The sequence below is a fragment of the Anarrhichthys ocellatus genome, unplaced genomic scaffold (assembly GCF_004355925.1).
Source record: "Anarrhichthys ocellatus isolate YVR2014 unplaced genomic scaffold, GSC_Weel_1.0 scaffold6, whole genome shotgun sequence".
NCBI classification, from domain to species: Eukaryota; Metazoa; Chordata; class Actinopteri; order Perciformes; family Anarhichadidae; genus Anarrhichthys; species Anarrhichthys ocellatus.
The window spans coordinates 9,519,293-9,537,568 of NW_022280036.1; the positions used below are offsets into that span (position 1 = coordinate 9,519,293).

An 18,276-nucleotide genomic window follows, 5' to 3' on the forward strand; every position below is an offset into this window, starting at 1 on the left:
AGGGGTTTTGGTGTTAGAAAAACATTTATTGTTCCAAAGGTAGGAGTTGTACAAGCTTCATGTCAGGTTTCAAGTGCTTAAGAACAGTGCAGACAGTTGTATGTAAGATAACATCCAGCACAAGCTATAGTCACACATACATCTGGTATTGCTTGTATTCATATCACACCTTCCTGCTGGCATTTTGAAATGATAAGATCAAGACAGAGCACATGTTTGGGACCACAGAGGTGTGCAACATAAGCTGGAGATGCAGGTGTTCAATAGTTCCTTGAGTTAAAGATTGCTCTTGAATGAAAACTAAGTGGTGTCCATGATGGGATGAAACAGGCTAATAAGTGATGGTTAAGGAATAGTAATGTCCTTTTCTTTTAAATATTCCCAGTTTTTAATAGAAGTGGATTACTAAAGTAAAAAGCCTTGAAGATTGTGGTGAAAATAACATCAAAAGATTATCGCCCCCAAGCAGAAATCTAGTGGCACGACTGCAGTCTGTCAATTTAGTAATCGGGAAACATTTGATTAGGTATAAAACTGAAAACATTTATAGTTATACTAGAACTATAAATGCTATAAAAGTACACCATACCATTTATAGTTGCTGATCCAAATATTATGATGGTGGTTAACCTACAGAATAATTTATAGTTGAATTAGTTTAGTGGAATAAGCTACTGGTTTGTTTGTACATCTGATATTTTCTGATATGTTATTGACAAACTGCTGGATATGAGATACTGCTTGAAAGACAAAAGTGGACAATTGAGATAAAGTGAGGCAGAATTAAGTACATGTTTAAAGAAAAAGCACATTATACATACTGTATAAATATACTGTATACATACATACGCATACAAACAATATGGATAAAACAATCCCAACATGGCACGTTGGACAGTGTCATCTTGTCGTGCACATTTCCTCTCTGTGCCATAAAAATGTTGAGGCCTAGGTCTTAAGCAAAAACATACAGGACTTCTGTGGAACGAAGCAGCAGAGCAGATACTGCTGGGATTTGTTTTTTAAAAAGGTTAACCAAAACATTTTCTCAGAAATAAGAAGGAAAAGTTTCGTTACCAACAACTTTAGGATATGGAAGCAGCTAGAATTAGAATTAGGTTTTTATCATGTCTAAAGATTCAAATTAGTTTCCTAGATGGCAACATGATGTTAACAGAATTCTTTACCCGAGCCTGCTGACATCTCCTGGAAGTGCTTCCTGTGGATGAATACAGGTGTAACGTTGAGGGGAGAGTTAGAAGGCCGAGCATAATCTATTATTGCCTGCCTCCGTGATACTGTTTCGCTACATTAAGCATGATTGTATCCGGTTTATTTTTTTCTTCCTGGTGCATAGTGATGCAGTGGGACTGCAAACTGGGTGCTCACTTTGTTCTATTTGGGTTTTACTTTATTAGGAGGACGCAGTGCTGATACTCAGCGTGGTGTCAGCTGATGATCTATGTGATACAGGTGACACAAGTTAAAAGAGTGAGGAGTCAACAGCTATTCAGTGTTTTACAGTTAATTGTGTGTCTGGGATTATTAGCATTAGATAAGAGTTAGAGATAAATAGTGTAGTGTTGTTTAGTATCAACACAGGACTTTGCAAATATATTGTTTCCTGTTTTTTACAAGTTACTTTTATTACTACAATAAAATAAATCTATTCTCATTATTTTTCCATGCAGTGTAGCTTTACCTCTTTGGATTACGCTGGCAAACAGAAAGTGCTATTGCTCTTTACAACAAAGCTGTGGAGTCAGTGGAGACCCCTGTTTACAAGGCAATGTATACGAACTCAAGCTGCGTCTAGATTATATAATCTATCTCTGAGTATAGACTGTCCGTCAGGTCCTCTTCACTCGAGTCCTCTCCTTTAAGGCACATGGACCCTCGCCTGTCAAAAAGCAGAGCACAAGTTAGCGAGTGATATGCATTTAAAGCTTTAGTATCATTCTTTGCTTTCAAATGTGCTGCACTCACCCCAGGTGCTGGCAGTGGAGATCTCCTACACAGGGGCAATGTTTCCTGGGTCCCTCGTCCTGAATGTCCCAGGACAACAGCTCCAACAGGTGGTTGGAGGCACCAAAGCAGCGCTCGCGCTCGATGGGCTTGGCCGAGCAGACGGGGAAGAGCAGGACTGAACACGCAGAGGAAACATACAGACATGTTTTTGCGAGAGAATCAGTAAGCATACTGTACACTGAACTGTGTGTTGTACTGTACCTTTATGGACAAGACAGCAGAGGTCTGGGCTGCAGTCAGTCTGGTATTGACAAGTGCTGCCAGCCTCTCCCTTTGTTGCATTTGGACTGCACTGACCCCATACGCACAGCTGTTCACCACAGCACTCATTATCCTTAGTGCAGGACTGAAAGAATGAAAAAATATATTTTAATTTCCTTAAAATATATGTCAGTAAAGCCAACTTTTCAGTAGATATCTTTCATGTAAAGTCTTTTTGTAACACAGGTGTATTAAAAGTCACACAACATGGCATTAGAACATGGCATGCTCCTTCAGTTTAAAAAGGCCGAAACTCACTCACTAATTATTCTCAAAGTGTGACGTCTACGATGTGTTTTTTTTTTTTTTGTTAAATATAAATGAGATCAGCAGGTCAACTGGTCTCTGATAGCGGTGAGACAAGCTCCTGTTCCTGCTATGAATTGTTAATTACTGGATATGGGCAACGGTGTTTCTGGTTATTTCCATGCAGAGTTTTCCAGTGCAGCGCTTTTGACGAGACGCAGACGCTGTCCTCTGTGTATTCATTATCCATGTACACTGTTCCCCTTGTTTGGCAGACTGCCAGTATCTTTATCCCTTTGCATTGCTTTTTACTCTGCCAAACGGAGGCCAGTTCATCAAATGAAGACACTACAGAACCAGCAGCAATAAAGGAGTCTTAAATAAAACCAATGGGTGAGTCTCCAGATGGAAGACTCTCATTACTAATGTTCTGGATGTCCTTTGTGTGTGTGTGTGTGAGTGTGTGTGTGTGTGTGTGTGTGAGAGTGAGAGAGAGAGAGAGAGAGCGCGCAGTGGGAAAAGATGGGCTCTTATTTAACCTTGACACATGCTGTTCTTTCATGTGAAGCTCATAGGACAGTGTTCACAAACAACACACTCCGGTTACACTTGTGGACATACTGCAATGCAGTCGAGGTGAAACCCCAGCTGGCTGGAAGTGTGTGTGTGTGTGCGCATTTGAAAGCAACAGTGCATTACAGAGAAAACTGACCAAAATAGCGCAGGTGGCATATAAAAGGTACTTTGGTTCACTCACCATATCGATTGCTTTGCAAGGCAGACACTTGGAGTTGCGCATGTCATAAAGGCAATAACTTCCCTTCACACAGTCTCCATCACTGGTGCATCCCTAAAGACAGGAAAAAAGGATTGTGTCTTACTCCATGGTTGGGTCAAACAAATCTGGTTATTGTGTAAAATGAGAATGACATTGTTTATGTTTTCAAGAAGTGAGTTTCTGATGGTCTACTTAAACAGAGAAATTATTTTTGTAATAAAATATACCAAGCAAATATATCAGTCTTAGAAATATCAGGATACCCCATCACATATCATGTGACCTGACATCGGATTTAAACCCTAAGGTAAAAAAAAAACAACTCTGGATTTAACACACATTCATGACACAAAAATGAAACTAAATTAAAGTTTTAGATTGCATAGGCTTTTTTTGCAGCTAATTAGGCAGGCAGAAAATCTGCCACATATTTATGGAGAAAGAGGCATCTCCTCCAGTTTTATTTTGACCTCTTCTAACTGGGACAGACTCTTGTACCAGAGATAGCACGCAAACAGCCATCTACTTTCTATGTCTAACATGGCACCATTCAATGGACTCTCTTCTGCCAATATACAAAGTGACTTACAATATACCAAAAAAGTGATGATCCACATCTTTATTATTCTGACAAGATTAAGGTAAATGTTTAATCTGATGCGTTTCCACAATCTGAGCCATATACAAGACATCATCAGAGAAAGTTGCTCTGGGCTTTTATACAACTACATTGTGAATAATGTTTCTAAGTCAGTGTTGCAGAAGTTTAATCCTGAAAGTGTATTCCAGTTACAAGCAGCCTAAGCACACCTCATCACTTATTTATCAACAACATTGTACAGTCATCATTTTTGACGGATCAGCCACATCCACACGGATCAGCCACATCAGCCACTTTGATTTCAAACATAGTGCAGCCAAAAAAATGATTAGAGCTGATTGAAAATCCAAAGGCACCACACACACACACACACACACACACACACACACACACACACACGGTTGGATTATTTTGCAGACATCATGCTGTGTCAGTGGCTGGAATGCTCCTGATAGATGTTACGCAATCTTAAGGCCTTTCCACATTGAGAAATTCAAACTGAGCAGTCAAAGGTCATGAAAAGCACACAAGAGTTCTGCTTCAAGATTGTCTGGACTGTATTGAACATCATTACGTAAACAGAATATACTTACATGATCAATATTGTTCCCCAGGTCACTAGAGTTGACATATGTGGTAATGTTGTTTGTCTCCTGTGTGAAGGTGGGACATCTGTTAAGCTTCATTCACAAAAGGGAAACAAACACCATCTCACTTTTTGTTTACTGTTCTCAAGCTCACCGGTTCTACTGAGGTGTGGACATATTCATTGTCAATAACTTTATCGGAAGCGGTTTCATTGTGATGACTTGGAGGAAGGTTATCGGGATGAGGGCTGGCACCGACGCTCTCGTTGTTCCTCTGGAAGAATCAGAGGGATTATCAGAGACAGATTTCAGGTTAAGAGATGCATTAAGAAGTCACTCCCATATTCTAGCTCCTTCCACTGCTGCCTCTAAGCTTTTTTTATATTTCCCACCAGAGATATAATGCTAACTATTTCAGTCCCATTAAACGATTATCATTATACCAGCCACCAACCAATGGTTGTTTTCAGAAGTGAGCAGTGAAATAATGCTATCTCCTGTAAAAAGCTAAATATCTGCCTACTTGGTGGAACGCATCCTCGGGCTTTTGCTGCGGATCTTCTGGCAGTTGCTCCACTTCTACAAAGCGGTCCAGCTCCGTCTGTCCCTGGGCGGAATTATCCTCAAGGATGTGAATGAAGTCTGAGTGCACTATCTCAGGGAGGATGCCATGGCAGACTGTTGTGAGAGCCAAAACTAGCAGGGCGACTCGCATCATGCTGCTGCTGCTGCTGCTGCTGCTGCTGCTGCACTCTGAGGGTGTGGCGGTGATGCTGAGAAACACAAACAGCGGCACCACACAGCTGATGCGTCTCATCACTGAGGGGTCATCACCTCAAACATGTTCATCTCCATAACATAATCTGCTAAACAGGTACAAACTCGCATTAGCTGGTTTTAAGATGATGGAAAAAAAAAAAAAAAACTCGTTTGTAAATACCTCTTATAGTGTTCGATAAACTTGACCTGGGCCATAACGTGCACACCTAAAGCATAGTTCCGGTCGAGTTTAACCACCATTCTAAATTAGTACGCGAGGTAAATGCTATCTCTACAAGTCAGTACATAAGTGCATAATAATTCATATTGAGCTATATGACACAAAACTGGGGAAATAAATGTGATAGCCAATAATAATTGTGGGCAGTTTTCATGGGAACAAATTTCGGGGAAAGAAATAGTCCGCATTAAAAACGTGCAACGTTACAGGTTCAAACACGTGTTCTGAAATTGGGACACCGTTTCCTAATGTGCTGAGCACCGCCACAGACAGACCCGTCTCCATTGTTTTGTAAAAGGGGCAGACAGGTGAGACACATTAAACCGCAACAATTGGCACGGTCACTTCAGGTAAGTATCAAAATACGTTTCATATTTAGAGGTGAAATGATGCATTTAACCAGACTCTCTGCATAGTGTAGTTTCACAATCTGACCACAAGATGGCGTCATTTGCTTTCATGGTAAATATACCCGGGCCACGGAATTAACTTTGTACGCGCACGTTCGCTGTGTTTGTTCAATGGTTTTGTCCATGTGCTGCGTAGACTATAGTTTCTGCTGACACGTTGTAAAATGTATAATGTGTTGACTGACTGCGGTCACGTGAAAAACGAGGAACCGCACCTGAAAAGCCGGCTTTGTTTGCTACTTTATATTTTCATTGCGTTATTGCCATATTTTGGAGCTATATCAGCTAGGCTCTTTGCACATACCTTTTTAAATAACCTTTTTGTATCTTAAAGTACTTAATGCTGGAGGCCAAGCTTTTATTTCTATCCCGTTTCTTAGAGTTGCAATCGGACCACATTCGATTCAACCCGATAAACCCAACCTGAATGAGTCGTCATTTATCCCTGTGGGTATATAACCATACTTAACTCTCAGGCTGTCAGCAGACGGCGGGTGGTCGCTTAAAGTAGTGAACTTTGTCTTTGACGTGACAAACTCGGGATCCTGTGGACTAAACAGCCGCCACAGTGGCTGCCTGCTGTGGGATGTGTCCGATCCTGCAGCCCCGCCCTCAAACACTGGACACAGCCGCACAGAGAGACTGCTGCCTGTCAGCCGGCTGACTGAGGAGCGACAAACTTCACACAGCAAGGGAAGAAGAGCTTGGATTGGGTTTGAGTTATGAGGTTAGTTCTTTTGTTTTCATCCTTGTAATGTTTGTGTCTTTCCTGATCATGTTGGGACACCTGACAGAAGTGCCGTTTTCCTTCTTTGAAAATATGACCTGTATTTCAACAATAAGTTTGACAAAAGCTATATCACAGCCAGGCAAGGTTGTATTAAAAGTTAAGGCACAGGGGCTCTCATCCAAGTAGCCCACGGTTCACTGTAGGAACTAACACCGGCCATTAGCCTATACATAATTATCAATTAGGGAGTCGATGTTGAGATGATGCTGAATTGTTGTGCAGTAATCAAGGTGTGATTGTTTCAGTTGAGCTTGGAGTTTTATGAACAAGTGCTGAACCTCGTTGTGTTATTCTGATATTGTGAACGTTGTCTGAGAGGAGTCAGGCATCTGGGTTTGTCTCTGCTCCCTGTTAACAAAAAGGTTCTCTCTACTTGCGCAACCTGTGTTTTTGTTCTGCTGTTTGTACCACAAATCACCTTTAAATCACTTTTGATTGACTGCGTAACTTCTTTTTTTTTAAACATGCCTGAAGGCAAAAACCCATTCAAAAGTGGACTTCCAGCTTTTCTGTACGTTCAAAGACAGTAGAAAGAGTAGAACCAGGTACATCCAGGTTACAATCAGCACTTGTTTTTTTAATCTTTTGTAATCCCACCATTAACTATAAGCAGTGAGGAAGCTACAAGTTAATGAACTCTGCCGCAAGTTTAAATTTTTTTTATTTTCAGCCTTTCTTAAGGCTGACTCCACCTGCTGAGCAGCCTCCAGACTGTTAATACTGTCTTTGGGATGTAATGACACAAACTGCATCGTTCTGAAAGGTGTGGTGTCAGGTTACTGAATGAAGCTCAGTGAGCGACAGAAACTGCTACTGTTAATGTTTTCTAGTCTGACTTCAGGTCAACATACCTTTGCTTCAGGTGTTGAAGCAGGAACAAATGGCCAGATTCAAATTCGGAGCAATGAGCAAACAAAGCTTCTTCCACATTTCAACCTACAATGAGCAGTCAGTCTGGTGTGATTCACGTGTCTTACAAGATGATGCACGATTTGTTCAGCAACATTTTAAAGGGAGGTCAAAAGAGTCATACAAACAGTGGTAGATCTCCATCCCACTGCTGTGTGAGCCATCATTTCCTGTGTACTTTTATGACTGTTGAGCTGCTCTCCACCAAACATAAGATCCAAACTTTATTACAGAGTCACTTTGCCAGTGAATGTGTTAACATCTAAAAACAGTGCTCATACATATTATCTGGCCCAGACACTGATGGTCCATGTGATTTATGCTCCTGGTGATTAACAACCTCTCTGCGCATCAACATTCAACAGCAACTACATTATTCTCCCCTTGCTGGAATTTCCCTCTCCACAAACCATTTTTTGAGTCATTCATGTGCTATGATATAAATATGTGGAAAGACAATGTAAACAGTGTATTGCTCAATAAGATAAGTAGTCCTTTGGCGAATGCCTTATCAAGCCCTCTTGTGTTTTTGCCAAATAGCTGCAAGGCTTATGTTGTGACCATGCTCCATGATTACAGAATCATCTTCTCCTGCTTTTAATAAATAGTTACTGTACCTTAGAGCCGAGAGAACATAGAAACATCTGGAGATCACACGGCTGTATGATGTCCTGGACTTCACTGTAACGCAGTGAGAAACCGGTTTAGCAAACCACTTCACATTGACATGTGATGTGAAGTAATTTGTTTTCTAAATATCAGTGACATTCAAACTTCCACATTTTTCAAACGGTCCTTTGACTGTTATCAAAATGTCAGAAAAAACCCCTCTCAGCATGACTTAGCATCGGCTTCAACCCTGCTTCAGTTGCTTACAACTGCATATTCCTGTTCCAGCCTTCCATTTGTAGTTTGTAATTACCGGCTTTACTGAAGTTTAAGATAGGAGGAACGATCTGTAATGCTGTTTTATCTCCAATCATGCAGCCAAACGAAGGCCTGCATTAATGATGAACCGATATTTACAACCTCATTTTTTACACATCATGATTGTAGATAAGTCACCAAATCATTTCAGACTCTCAGTCCTGCAACATTGACACACAGTTGTGTGTTGCGTATGCACGACTCGCCTGTAAGATCTCGGCGGTTTAATGCCTGCTTCAGTCTTTTAAGCTGCTCTTATTGTCACATTATGAGACAGTGGGTTCAGCCTCTTGCATACAGGTAAACAAATGAGCAAATACTGCGGACAAATGGATAAATCCATGATTGAAAGCCCTAGTGAATGAATGAATCCGTAAATACATCAGTAATAAAGATATGTGAGGACGTCATGCTGTGGATGAAAACAATGTAACTGTGTCTCACGCAGCCCGATAAACTAACTGTGAGTGGAAGCTTGTGCTCATTATTGCCAGGGAGGTGTTGTAAACTTCCTCCTTCCTCTCCGCAATATGTTTCCTTCCTTGTTCCACAGCATAAAAACGGACACATGCGTCCAGGCATCAGCGACACAAAAGCGATAGAGGAACTCCCAGAGATAGGTGGGGCACGTTGTTCTTTGTCGCCTGCTATAGGCATGATTTCTGCTTTGGTAAAGCCGTTGCTACATTTCAAGATATGTGGGGACATTTAACAACCAAACCAACAGCACATTAACAAAATGCAGCCACTGAAGGAGGTACAAGGAGACTTTGCTGTGGTAAATTCACGGCAGGATATCATTAACCCATTCCATCTGGTCAGGGACAGCAGCGCACTGAAAAGGGGTTTAAACGCATCTTAGTCATGCTTTACAGTCACAGAGGTGGAATTTTACAGCTTTGATCTGGACAGGAAACCAGACGCACTCCGCAGGATGAGTCTGGATGGGAGGCGTCTCAGGGAGCTTTCACTCAGAGCTTTTTGAAATGTAAAATAAGGCATCGTGTCTCCTTCTCAGCACATCACCACGATTCAGTTTAACTACAAAAACACTCCTGTTGTTGCAGAAAGTCGACAGTGTCCAACGTAACATTTGGTTTTGTGAGAGGCCTCAGTCTGTGTGGCTACCAGCCAGGCCCTGCTTGCTGAACACCGGTGAACCCTTGACTGGCATTGATTTGAACTTTGAACAGTTTTGTTTTCATCTCAGGCAGTCCTGTTTACAGGGTCCAGTCTTGTTGATATCTTCTCATGTCATGTGCTGTTTGCTTCTGCAACATGATGCTTGTCTATTCTGAGCCTGGCTTTACTGATTGTTGGCTTACAGGATTGGCTATTCCTGCTCGGCAGTAATACCGCCATCTAAACCTTCACGGTGCCCCCCTGTAATATGAACGAATGAATGATGCCCACTGATCTTTGACCTTCAGTGCCACTCAGTTTGCAGCCTGTCTTCGCCTTGTGGTTTATATTTACTGCATTTTTGGCTCTTAAGAGGATCCAAGTTCACTAGCTGGTAAAGTTCTGATGGCTGCGTGAATGTGTTTCCCTTGGCCACTTGTCTTTATTTTAAAACATTGGACTCACTGTAAATGATAACACATTCAGTAGACTAATTGTAACACACCAGAAGGTGTAGTTGGGGTCAGAATAATTGTTCAAGTGAATTGTTTGTGTCTGTAGCTGAGCAGGCGCTGGTCTGTGCTCAGTGTGTCCAGATAAATCATTCTCCAAAGGAGCCATGTGGTGAACACAGCTCGTGGGCCGGACGGCCCTGCAGACAGCAGCCCTGAAGCTCCACAAGCCTGCTCCTGTTTGTGTAAATGAACAGGTTTTCTCCTCTGAAGTTGACTGGCATTCACCGCATTATGCTAGTGTTTCTACCTCGCTTGTGACAGATCTTCTTTTGTTTTGGCACTGCTGCCCGAACACGCAGTCAGATTTCCGAGGGCTGAGATAATACTGTGGATCTCTGGGGCCCGGTGGAGGGCAGAGCCTGCGGGCTTGAAGTCCACATGAGTGCACTGTTTTCTGAGGCACGCTGCCTGCTTATCGGGCCTACAGAGGGTTCCTTCCTGGTTTTCTTCAGTCCACTCTGTAATTACTGTCGCTGGCTGGCTGCACTACAGTCTGTGCATTTCCCAGCACTCCCAATGTTTTCCTTGTGTTGTCAGCTTCCTATTGTATCCTGATAGCCTGAAGCTACGTGCTCTGCAAAAACAAATGAAGACATTGCGTCACTGGTCTGACACTTGGTTCACTGTCAGAGTCAAAACACATGGCCTGTTATGAGGTGGTCATATACTGTAAATGTATAGAATTAATTATTTTGGGTTAAGAATGCTAAAAAGCTATAGTAATTTATTAGCAAATTCAATGAAAAGAACAAAAACAACAATACATTGATCGTACGAAGTGTTTGTGTAGCCAAAGTGTCATATTCTTTTGTGCCGTGGTCAAAAATAAAGTAGTTTATTTTGAGTCTCTCATCGTTGCTGTACTGTGTTGTAAATACTCAAAAGTGGCCCACGTGTATATTTATACACTGCTAAATATAGTCCCCAACAGATGTGCTATTTACTTCCGTTTGAGTCATTCTGGCTGAAAACTACATTACCCAGCTGTTTTATGAAATCCTTTAGCTTTTAAAAAAAAAAAAAAATGTACAAATACATTTCTGACCCAATTTTAAAGATTTCAGTCTTTAGAGGAAAGAGTGTCACAGACGTAACACATTGTTGGTTTTCATGGGGTTTGTTGACATTATGAAAAATGTAGAATAGTGCCAGCTTTGTTCTCCGAGACTTGAAATTCACGTGGTTGTTCCTTGTCTGGCCATCCATGTTGTACACCATTAATGTATGAAAAAGAAACAGTTTGACATCATAAGAAATATGTGTGTCTGTTTCCCATAAATGTGGCAGGATATGTGCGTTTTATAAAAGTGTACATGTGCATGTTTGTGTTATCATCAAGGTGTAACAGGTACATTTTTCACATTCCTAACATTCCCTTCTGTCATACTGGAACCAATAGCTTGCTTTGTCTCTCGGACACACAGCAGTGCTTTCATTCTTGATCACGCATCCAAGTAGACACTGTTCTCTTTGGGCAATGTGCGATATACAGTTAAGTAATTACATGAGTAATGGTAAAATGATACATACAATATCAGGAGATAGAAGTGCGTGAATTGTTAAATAAAACTATCAAACCAAATTTAGCATTGTACAAATTCCTCGCTGCTGACAAAGAAATGAATCACTGTCGTGAACTTTCTCAATTAGCCACAGACGGTTTCACTCAATCAGATCATTTTCTAAACAGACAAGAAACTTAAAACCTGCTCGCTATTAAACTCTCTGATCCTCTTAAGCATTATATGGGTCAGTTGTGATGTGTGTGTGTGTGTGTGTGTGTGTGTGTGTGTGTGTACTCTTTCCGCTTTGTCTGTCATTAGTTGTATTTTTACAGCCGTTCTGTGGGTTTGTTCTGTCTGCCCACAAGTGACTTTCCATTCTGTCAGACTGAGATGGTGAAGTCATTGGACTCTGTCTGAGATAATGCAGTTTGAGTATTGAGCATTGACTTGGCTATGAAGACAGTAAGTGGTACCTTTTCATTAGTCCTCGAGGACTCGTACAACAGATGGTTCCAATAGTTCTGCCTTTTTTTTACCTCTTTACTAGGACTGAAACGTGAAAGCACAAATGCAGTCAACATGTCTTTAATTAAATTTACCATTAAATTATTGAACACTGGCCAAAGTTTAGAATAGTATGTTAACAATTTAAACATTAAATTAATTGGGTTTTTGTGGAAAAACAGCCACAAACAGCAGTTGTAAAAATGTAAGTTTTCTTTTGCGGCACAATACATTTTGTCCTTTTTTAGGCATAAACTTACATCTCACTACCTCAAACAAAATAATTAAAAACTCAACTGTCAATGAAATGACTCCACAGAAGCGTTTAGAAGATATTATATAGGCCCCAAACGCTCCACATGCTAGAATACACAGCAATTTTCCCACCACAGTCTGCTGCCATGCATGAAAGATTAAAGCACCTGCATCTTATATCATGCCTGTCTCAGTCATCGCTCGTCACTCATTGACAGTCAGAGTGAAAAAGCCATGGAGGTGGTCGTGTGCCTATCTGTCTGGGGGAGCCAGTGAGAGGGCTTGCAGAGTATTGGACTCATGCTGACGGAGCGGTTCAGGGCTATTCTATGCACGTGGCAAAGGAATGTCAGACCTCAGAGTTTTGAGGCTGAATGCCTGCTGTGAAAGGCCTCGGGGGCCCACAATATCTACCCACAGGACAGGGGCCTTTTGAAGCTACAAAGGTGTATCGAGCAGACTGGAGGTCCACCTGGCTGTACAGCATTTCTACGGCCTGGTTGTTGTTCCTTTCTCTGCCTGAATCTTTTTCTGAAAACAGGATGCAAACACACAGCCAAACAGGATGTTGTGCAAATTAATATGCTAATTTTAGCTTGGGGACAAACACTGTTGCTGTAGGAGCAATATTCAAAATCTTACCGCATTCAAATCACAATCGGACATGTTGTGACCCAAGACTGAAGGGTCATCGAATGTTGCAACTCACTTTGCATTGCGCTTTGCATTGGCTAAAGGTCTCTGTGACCACTTTCATCGTACAGTCACACTACCACCTGAGGCCCTGGGGTGGGGTGTGACAGTAAATGGTATTACTGTGGGGGGCTGTTAGAGTCCTGCACAGCTAGCCTGCCCACTCCTCTAACCCTGCCCATCCCGCTCCATGGGACATTGAAATATCAAAGGCAGACTTAACCCAAAACTCAGAGAAGCTGTGGTCTCCACCCAAGTGAGCACGCACACGCTTAATGCAGAAAATGTCCACGTTTTGCTTTGACGTTGAGTTCTGGCACAGATTTTTTTTTTTTGGGCATGGTTTTCAAAATGCTTAATGGTTGATTGGAGGAAAAATAAACTGCATTGTATTTCATTCGGTTCAGCGCTATTCTGACACAAGCGTTTGTTTTAGTGACGGTGTCTTTCCCACGCAGGCTCATATGCAAGCGTACTGAATGTCCATGCCTCAGTAGAAGGTGGACTGTTTAGCACGCATACCCAATCAAATCCAATCAATCTGTGTTAGTGTGGGTTTGTATTATAATTGACTTCAAAGTCCTCTCTTTCTACAGCTGAAAACATTGTCTGGTTTTCAGCTGGAATGAAAAATACCACAAGACAAATACTTTTCCGGTCTACTCCTCCATGGTCAGTGCTGCACACCAGGAATGAAAGCTTTGCATTCCTTGCAGGTTGCAATAATAAGGAAACCACTTTTTACCCATGTTAATATACAGTAGAAATGTTATTTTTATAGAGCTTTTGACTCCCTGGAGCCATAAAAATTAGCCGTCACTGCAATTAAGAAAGTTTATACTAACATATGGAGGACTTATTGATTAAAAAAATATATATTGCATACAATACCAGACAGTACTACAAACATACACAGCTGAAGCTCATCCCAAAAATGCTACAGTTTTAGCAAGGTCCTGGTCCTTTTGACTATTTGTCCATTGAACTTCACCAGTTTTGTTCTGTGTGAAGCTATCATTGAACCCTGAAGCTGTTGAAAAGTTTGGTTCTCTGTTAATAAACCAATAAGTAGTATCAAGAACCACAAACGACTCCTTTTTATAGGCCACAGGGTTATGCTTCTATAAAGTACAAGTCGTGAATATGCTCGACAGCTGTCTGACGACAACACACTGGCTCGTTGTACATTTTTTTCTTGAGTTTCTCTCCTACTTGAAATGTTATCTCGTCAATGTGGGTGTGAGCTTACTGCATGGTGACTAAGATATCGACTCTAAATGAGGACTGGTACTGAGTGCCCTCTTGATAATTCTAAAATGTAAGCCTGAGTCATGGAGAAGATGAAATACAGCTGTCTACAGTCTAATCTATAAACCATTTAAATGAAATAATGTAATGAAACATGTCTATTTTATTAGGCTAATAATAGAATATGGGGGGAAAAAAGCGAAAAGCCATCTGTGAGTGATTTTCTGCCATGAGATGACATCAGACTCTTGTGTATTGCCTCCACAGACTGGGCATGATGGCGAGGGCCAAGCTGAGGGTGTGACCACATCAGGCAGAGACTGCTGAAGTAAGCAGGAGCCTCGATACACTAAACCACCTACTGCAGCCGGGAAAGATGGGAGAGACAGAGGAGGAGAAGGACAATGTGGGGAAGCTGTTTGAGGACTTTGTTCAGACCTCGACCTGTAAGGGAGCCCTTCAGGCCTTCAACGTTCTCTGTAGGAGGCTGGACATCGACCCCGCGGACAATGTCAACTTCTACAGCAGTCTGAAGGCGAAGGCCACCTCGTGGAAGGCCAAAGCACTATGGAGTAAACTAGACAAGAAGACGTCCCACAAGGAGTACAAGAAAGGCCAAGCCTGTGTGGGCACCAAGGTACATTTAATTATAACTTTGTATCGCCACAAAGATATTGATGATTGGTATTAATATTGGTGATTTGTTTCTTTTCACATGGACCAAGTGTGCACTGTGTTTTGTTTAATTGTTTTTGTGTGGACACGCATCTATTTTAAGAAGTCTTCTTTGTGGTGCAATCAAGGACCCTCCACTATCCCAGAGTGTTTCTGCCAAACAGCAGACTTTAAATACAAGATACAATACACATCTTTCTTATTTGCTTTACAAATATACTTTAGCTTGTAAATGTAAATTAGTTTTCAGCTACAATAGCAGAGTTTTCCACTGCAGTAACATCACAATGATGGAGCTGACTAAATGTTCACTCTGGTTATCTATCGCAAGCATGTCTGTCCAAGTTCATTTTCATTGTGTGCTGAAAAGTAAAAATGTGTTTTGTGCACTGAAAGCAGCACAGACAGCACGGCTAAAACGTGTCTGTATGGTCCTTTTTAAAGCCTGAAATCCTAAAAAGGTCTAAAAGTTTTAAACAATCAGCACTCTGTCTGTTTAAGTACTCCTACAGAGTTCTATAGATATAATATATATAACTTTTCCTGCCCAGACACAAACCATCAACACTCACTCTTTCACTGCAACAGCTCCCAACATACAGGACAGGAAATTAAAGAGATATTGCTTTGCAATTGTTCTGTCCCTCTCAGACAGGTGCTCCATGACAGAGCTGCACAGAATGGAATACAAACATTAAATTATATCATGGACAAATGCATCACTGAACCGTCAGTGTACCCGTCATATGTATGCATTTAGCCATGTAAACAGTAAAATGATACACATCACAGCTAAGAAACATACACACTGTACATCAAACCCAACAAGCAACAGATGTTCACATAAATGAAACATGACAGAGAGTTTTATAAAGAAGAAAAACACAGTGACAGCTGTGCACTGCTTCATCCAACTCTGTAGCTAAATAACACAAACAGTCAGAGAAGAAATTATAGACAAAAGACAAATTCCTTAAGCACATCTAAGAATAGAGCTATTGAGGAGCTCTCCTTGACTTGAATTATGAAGAGATGGCTGCATTCGGGACAAAGAAACCGTGTCAGGGTGTGTGTGTGTGGGGGGGGGGGGCACTTGGCAGTAAAGGTGATGAGGGAAAGTAGGAAAATCTGGAGGAGTGTGATTACCTTTCAGGCATCAGCTGCCTCCAGCTTGTTTTTACTGCGCAGAGAAACAGACAGCATCACTCAGCAACTATGATTATTTGGCCCCAGTTGTTCTGAGGGTGTGCTCTGCTCTTTATAGGCTCTTCCTACAACGTTGGAGCAAGGCCCAGATTGTTATTAAAGTGTGTTTTAAAAGCTCCAGTGTGAGCTCAGTTTTACAGGTTCTTTAAGCCAACACCAAAATAGGAAGAAACAAGGTAAACGTTTGAAGAAAGTGTGACTTTCCCTAAACTTCTGAGCCAAAAGCTTTCAGTTCACAGGGTTGTCTTATAAAATGAAAATTGGTACTATACTACTGCTTTAGTGGCACCAAAGTAGTAAACCAGATGTACAAACAGTGCATTATTAAAACACTTACTTATTGTGAATTTTTTCTTCTTTGCTTATTAATTTCCACACATATGCAGCACAAGTGCAGTATGAAGCCCGTTTTAATCACTCTGTGGTGGAGCGACATTCTGCTTTTACTTGATAACTAATTTCTCCTCTCCCTGGGAGAATCACAAGGTGACGACACATGGTTTTATGGCAACTCAGCACTTTAACAGTGACAGATGTGATATCACTCGGCGCCTCGCCTTCATATATCCACTGTAGCAGCAATCTTTAAAGGATGTGATGTCATCCGTGTTTTATGGCGCGACACAGCTGGCTGCTGTGACACCGCCTCATAACCACCGTGCAATTCTTCCTCATAAGGATTCACTGTGCACAAATACATTGCAAATTTATCTTTTTTTATAATGTGATGTTGTGAATCACTCTCGGCAGACTTAATCAGAGCCCTGTGACACATTGCCCCTTTTAACCCCGAGACTGTAAAACATCTTGAGTCAACAAAAGAAGTGCATTCAAGATATCTAGTTTTATTTCAAATTTAATTTAAAGGGAAGACAACTTTCACCTCCATCGGATCCATGTTGAGCCCCGATTCAGTTTGCTGCACAGATATCAGATATTGTCACACTTTGTCAGACAGTTTCACACTTGTGTTGTATTGTTTGTGTTCCCTGTGGAGCAGAAATGATTAGTCAAGTATGAAGACTCATTGAAAAATCATTTACAAAATATTTCATGCACAATGCTTCTCAAATGTGAATATTTGCAGATTTTCTTTGTTAAATATAACAGTAAACAAAATATTCATGGGCTTGTGACTGATGGTTGAACAAAGATGAATTGATAACATTGTTGTTTAGTTGCAGCTCTAGTGTCCTAACATCTAAATGAAGATGCTGTGATAGTTAAAGAGCTGCTTGTATTAGCCACACTGTCAGCTGAGATGAAAAGGTAAACAGTGACACTCTGACTGACGGATAGGGTTCATTAATAAGGCGGGGGACAAATGTGAGCAGGGCGAGGTGGAGCTGGGATGAGAGCGAGGTCATAAGTGGGAAGTTGAAAGGAAGTTAGTGTGTCCTGACTCAACAGATATGGAGCAAGCTGTCAGCAAAAGCCTCATATCTGGAATAATATATCCATGGAAACGGGCTTAAACAAACAGCCTGTTACTGCAAATGGCTGATAGACGGATGAATACAGTTTACATAAAAATGTGCACACTGTGAACGTCCATCTGAATAAACTGAGTTAGTACTGTGCACGTAAATTACGTTTTCAGCATCCTTCTATCACTGTCTCTGGCGGTGTAAATAATACAATTACTCACCTTTTTGTTGAGACAAAAAAAACGTAGCCAGCAGGAAGGCTTGTCCAGGCAGCGCCTCCACCACCTGTGTGTGTGTGTGTGTGTGTGTGTGTTTCACACCTGAAAATACCTCATTCTGATAACCTCAGGCCACACATGATGACACCCTGTGTTCCTCATCACCCACATCCGCTGTGAAGCCACCACAAGGTTTAACCACACACCCACAGAGGGAGAATATGGAGTGACTAAAGCGCAAACATCTTGTTTTTGGTACAGGAGCAGAGAGCCATTTAGGGTATGATTTGGGAACTCACACTGGGTACTGTGTATCAGCCCCCAGTGTTTTTGTCTCACAGAAGGGATATGGGCGGATGGCACCCTCATCG

General features: G+C 41.4%; 2 protein-coding genes across 11 annotated transcripts in view; one reads left to right on the top strand and one right to left on the bottom strand.

Annotated features, from left to right (window-relative positions):
• Positions 1-5: 5 nt before the first annotated feature.
• On the bottom strand, positions 6-6,363 carry dkk3a (dickkopf WNT signaling pathway inhibitor 3a). Its single transcript, XM_031846136.1, has 8 exons — positions 5,442-6,363; positions 5,025-5,274; positions 4,656-4,775; positions 4,508-4,567; positions 3,293-3,385; positions 2,230-2,374; positions 1,987-2,143; positions 6-1,900 (listed from the first exon to the last, which is right to left on the bottom strand). The coding sequence occupies exons 1-8, from the start codon at positions 5,519-5,521 to the stop codon at positions 1,813-1,815; spliced, it is 993 nt and encodes a 330-aa protein (XP_031701996.1). The 5' UTR covers positions 5,522-6,363; the 3' UTR covers positions 6-1,812.
• The window catches only part of mical2a (microtubule associated monooxygenase, calponin and LIM domain containing 2a), a 34,477-nt gene continuing 21,560 nt past the window's right edge, over positions 5,360-18,276 (top strand). For 4 of the 10 annotated variants that reach the window (XR_004212742.1, XM_031846131.1, XM_031846132.1 and 1 more), the window contains exons 1-2: positions 5,464-6,638; positions 14,647-15,016. Coding sequence is in view for 9 of the 10 variants with exons in the window: in XM_031846131.1 (XP_031701991.1) it covers positions 14,756-15,016 (261 nt within the window). In the remaining variant the exon portion in view is untranslated. Of the gene's footprint in view, positions 5,376-5,463; positions 6,639-14,646; positions 15,017-18,276 lie in introns of those variants that run through there. The other 6 variants (XM_031846128.1, XM_031846127.1, XM_031846126.1 and 3 more) reach the window with 6 other exon arrangements.